The following is a 3577-nucleotide window of genomic DNA, read 5'->3' as shown; positions in this document are numbered from 1 at the left end:
AAAGAGAAAAAAAGACAGATTTTTTTAACACTTTTTTAATATACATTTTTTTATAATTATTTATTTTTATTTTATTTTTTGTTTTACTTAGTGAATTTTGTCAACAATTTGGAGTACATTAGTATATACAGTTACAGTTATACAGCTAACAGACAAAAGCCACAAAACCTTAAGTTTGACTCATGGTGTCACTAATACATAATTAAAACTGCCTTGAGAAGCAGAAGAGTACAATTTAGTCTTAGGGCCTTAATTGGCAGATAGAGACAGTGAGTCATGTGTCTGTTGTTGGTTTTGACATACTTCTTATAGTTTGATGCTTCTGCATACTTTCCTCCCAGTTCTGCCCACAGAAGTCTTCTACGGTGACACTGCTCACTGTTCCAGGGTCCAAACAGTGAGGTGCCACACCTGTAAACACATGACAAATTTCTAACTTGTAAAAAGACACACATATAACAGCAAACTTTTTTCTTCAACAAAAGATTAATAATTTAATAGAGAACAAGGCACTGTGTCTACAAACAATTTCAGTCTTTCCATGCAGTAAACTTTCTGTTCAACTCACCCAATCCATCAGGGTTGGAACGTGGCGTGTAGAAACTCTGGACGCCACACTTTTTGCAGAATGTGTGCTTGGCCATGTGTGTGTTAAATGTATATGTGGTTATGTTGTCTGATCCCTATGAAACAGGGTAATTGTGTGAATTAGGATTATCTGCATTCTGAACAAATGTATTTTACACTCTTCATCTACACCAAACATCCAGCCAGAGCTCAAATAGATCATGTGTACATGCTTCAATTCCCATACCTGCAGCAAGGTGAATTGGGATTTTGGCACAATGAAGTGGCGATTCTGTTTCTTTGTACAAATACTGCAACTGAGACACAAGAAAGCGGAACGGAGTAGGTGGGTTACCTCATCTAGTGAGTCTCTTATATGTAAACAATTACTTTAACTACAAAAAGCTGACACCGACTTGTAGCTAGCATCTCTGATGCACAATTTCATAAAACAGATAATCATAATGACATCATAATTAATTTTTCATCACTTAATCTTATATTTTTGTCCTACATCTGTCCGTAAGGAACGATTTGAAATAGATAACTTTATCATGATTTGTAAACATCTGATTATTTACAAATTAATAGGCTATTTGTATAAATATCAGCATCAAGACTATATTTGACCTTGTAATACCAAGACATTGTTGGCAACAACTGATGGCATCAACATTTAAAGGCATTCTTTGCCTAACTGAACGATTTAAGGCTTTTCATTATGTAAAATACCCCTATTTCTTCAGATGACAAGATATTCAGAAAAGCCATCCACGTGATCACCCAATCGTACGTTTTGACCATTGTACTGTGACTGTGTTAATGGCTGTGGATGGTCCTCCTTACTTGCAATTGAACACATGTAAATCTGGAGCGCTCCACACCTCAAAACGCACCGCGCCGCAGTGGCACCCTCCGGTGTGTTTCACAAGACCATCACGCTCCCTGGAAAAACAAATTATTTACTTGAGACCATGTAGTGTACCTCATTGGCTAATGTATTTACCAGAGTATGCGATCGAGGCACTTTAGTTAAATATACTTATTTAAGGGATACATGTAATTATTTAAGGATTTTTTGTTGTTGTTGTTGGGCAGCAACCCGTGTATTTTGTGTTTAATGTCTTCTTTTTCGATCACTCTTTTGGTTCACAGCACTGTGCATGACGCAGGGAAAGATAACATATAGCCTACCTTTTGTCTTTAGTTACGTACGCCATTCGTTTAGCACCTCAAACTTAATGTATGGTAAACTGGTTGCTTGTCGTCTTCAACCTAACCGGTTTAAATTAAGTCATGCTCTCCTGACTGTAGAACATTCCATACTTTGTTGATAACCATCACTACTGCTTGCAAAACAGAACAACCTCTGTTGACTGGCTGGGTCACATGCTTCTGCCAGCTCATTTTGCCCTCGTCGTCATATGGTTCCACCCGTTCAGCTGTTGAAATGCAAGCCCAGACAAAGTCCAGGATAAGATCAGAGCAAGAAAACTTGTTTTCTTCGAAACAGGCTGAACTGTATTGCATAAATATAAATAAGTCATGTGGACATAATACAGATGGTCTATAGTCACATGGAGGGCAGTGTTAAATAATTAACAATAATAATAAAGCATGGGTTGTTATTGATTTCCAAAATGAGTTTAAACCGGTTTGTTTCGACAAAGTTCGATGTTTTATATATTATATTAACATCCTGTATTTGTATCTTCTGTTGTTAATAGCAGATTAAATTACAGGCAGGAATGTATTGAGCATTTCAGGTGATATGCACACACTCCTGAAAGTTCAAGGTACACAAGATCTGGATCTGAACAAACACTCTTTTGAGTTCAGTCTGATGATGTGGCAACTCATGTGACGTGTATCAGCAGGGGTCAGGCAATAATAACCAGGAAATTTCTAGTGAATTTCAGAATATTTATGTTATGTATTTCCTGTAATTGTCTTGGAAAACTTGGAAAACATCTTTGCTTTTAAGAACAAAGCAAAAACACTACAAATGATATTATCACTTTAGAAGAACAGTGAGGTAAAATAGGAATCTCAGATTTACATTAACATAAATGCTGACCAGCTCATGATATTATTAGATCACTTTCAAGTGCCAAGTGTCATTGGGTTAAGATGGAGACCCAAATGTAACAGCAGACAAGACCATATCCATAATCCTAAAAACAAACTGATGATACCATCTTAAAGATAACTATCTTGTCCTGGTTGTCTTCTTAAACCTTCACCTCACTGTTATTTTCAATATAGGAGTGAAATAAGTCTAAATGTAAAATCTCTCCCCCAAGAAAACTTGCTTAGATGGGTGATCTAGATAATCTTGTAGCAGCTATTCACGCTCACGGAAGAAGGAACAGGGCCTTGATTCCACAATGATACTAATCCACTAAGTGGATGACTGTACAGATAAACAAGGCTCAAAGAGCGGTTTCACAATACAAGTCCAAGCCAGTTAATGTTTAATCATCTTGGATCATTATTTTATGGTATTTTATTTTAACAGCACACTCACAGTAGTGTACGTTCTGACAAAAGAAACAAACTGCTGCTTACAACAGGCGGTGCAATACCTCAGGGAAACCTCAAAGCAAATTTAGAGCCGGTTCATCATGTTTGTAGTTTTGTTCATGCATGCTTGTCTTCTGCCATGGCAACACAGAGTCACATGGGAAATAACCTATTTCTGTCCAACACATAGTGTACAGTATATAAAACTGAATAAAAATTCTTATAACTTTAGCATTAGACCTTTCTGTAATAACAGAGGACAGTGCCAAGACTAACAAAATCCCATCATTTTTATAAGTCAGGGCCTACTTTGTAACAGTGTTGAATGTCTGTTAGCTTAGCCAGAGAAATGACCTACATTGCTCCAACAGATACATGCAACAGGCAGCATGTCTGAGGTCAGCTTGTTTCAAAGCAATGCCATCTGTGTCACATTGCGTTCTATATTAAGTGCGCTGGTTGACACAGCTCTGTAAAACCTAGGCTA

The 3577-nt window shown here is 37.1% G+C and overlaps 1 protein-coding gene across 1 annotated transcript; it reads right to left on the bottom strand.

Moving 5' to 3' along the window:
- Positions 1 to 85: 85 nt before the first annotated feature.
- On the bottom strand, positions 86 to 1945 carry cenpv (centromere protein V). The gene is made up of 5 exons (XM_079416541.1): positions 1762 to 1945; positions 1414 to 1512; positions 815 to 884; positions 569 to 683; positions 86 to 411 (listed from the first exon to the last, which is right to left on the bottom strand). The coding sequence occupies exons 1-5, from the start codon at positions 1785 to 1787 to the stop codon at positions 275 to 277; spliced, it is 447 nt and encodes a 148-aa protein (XP_079272667.1). The 5' UTR covers positions 1788 to 1945; the 3' UTR covers positions 86 to 274.
- Between the last annotated feature and the right edge of the window lie 1632 nt (positions 1946 to 3577).

Source organism: Barbus barbus (assembly GCF_936440315.1).
Source record: "Barbus barbus genome assembly, chromosome: 5".
Lineage (NCBI taxonomy): Eukaryota > Metazoa > Chordata > Actinopteri > Cypriniformes > Cyprinidae > Barbus > Barbus barbus.
Note: the sequence above shows the minus strand (reverse complement) of the source record. Positions and strands in the feature narration are given on the sequence as shown.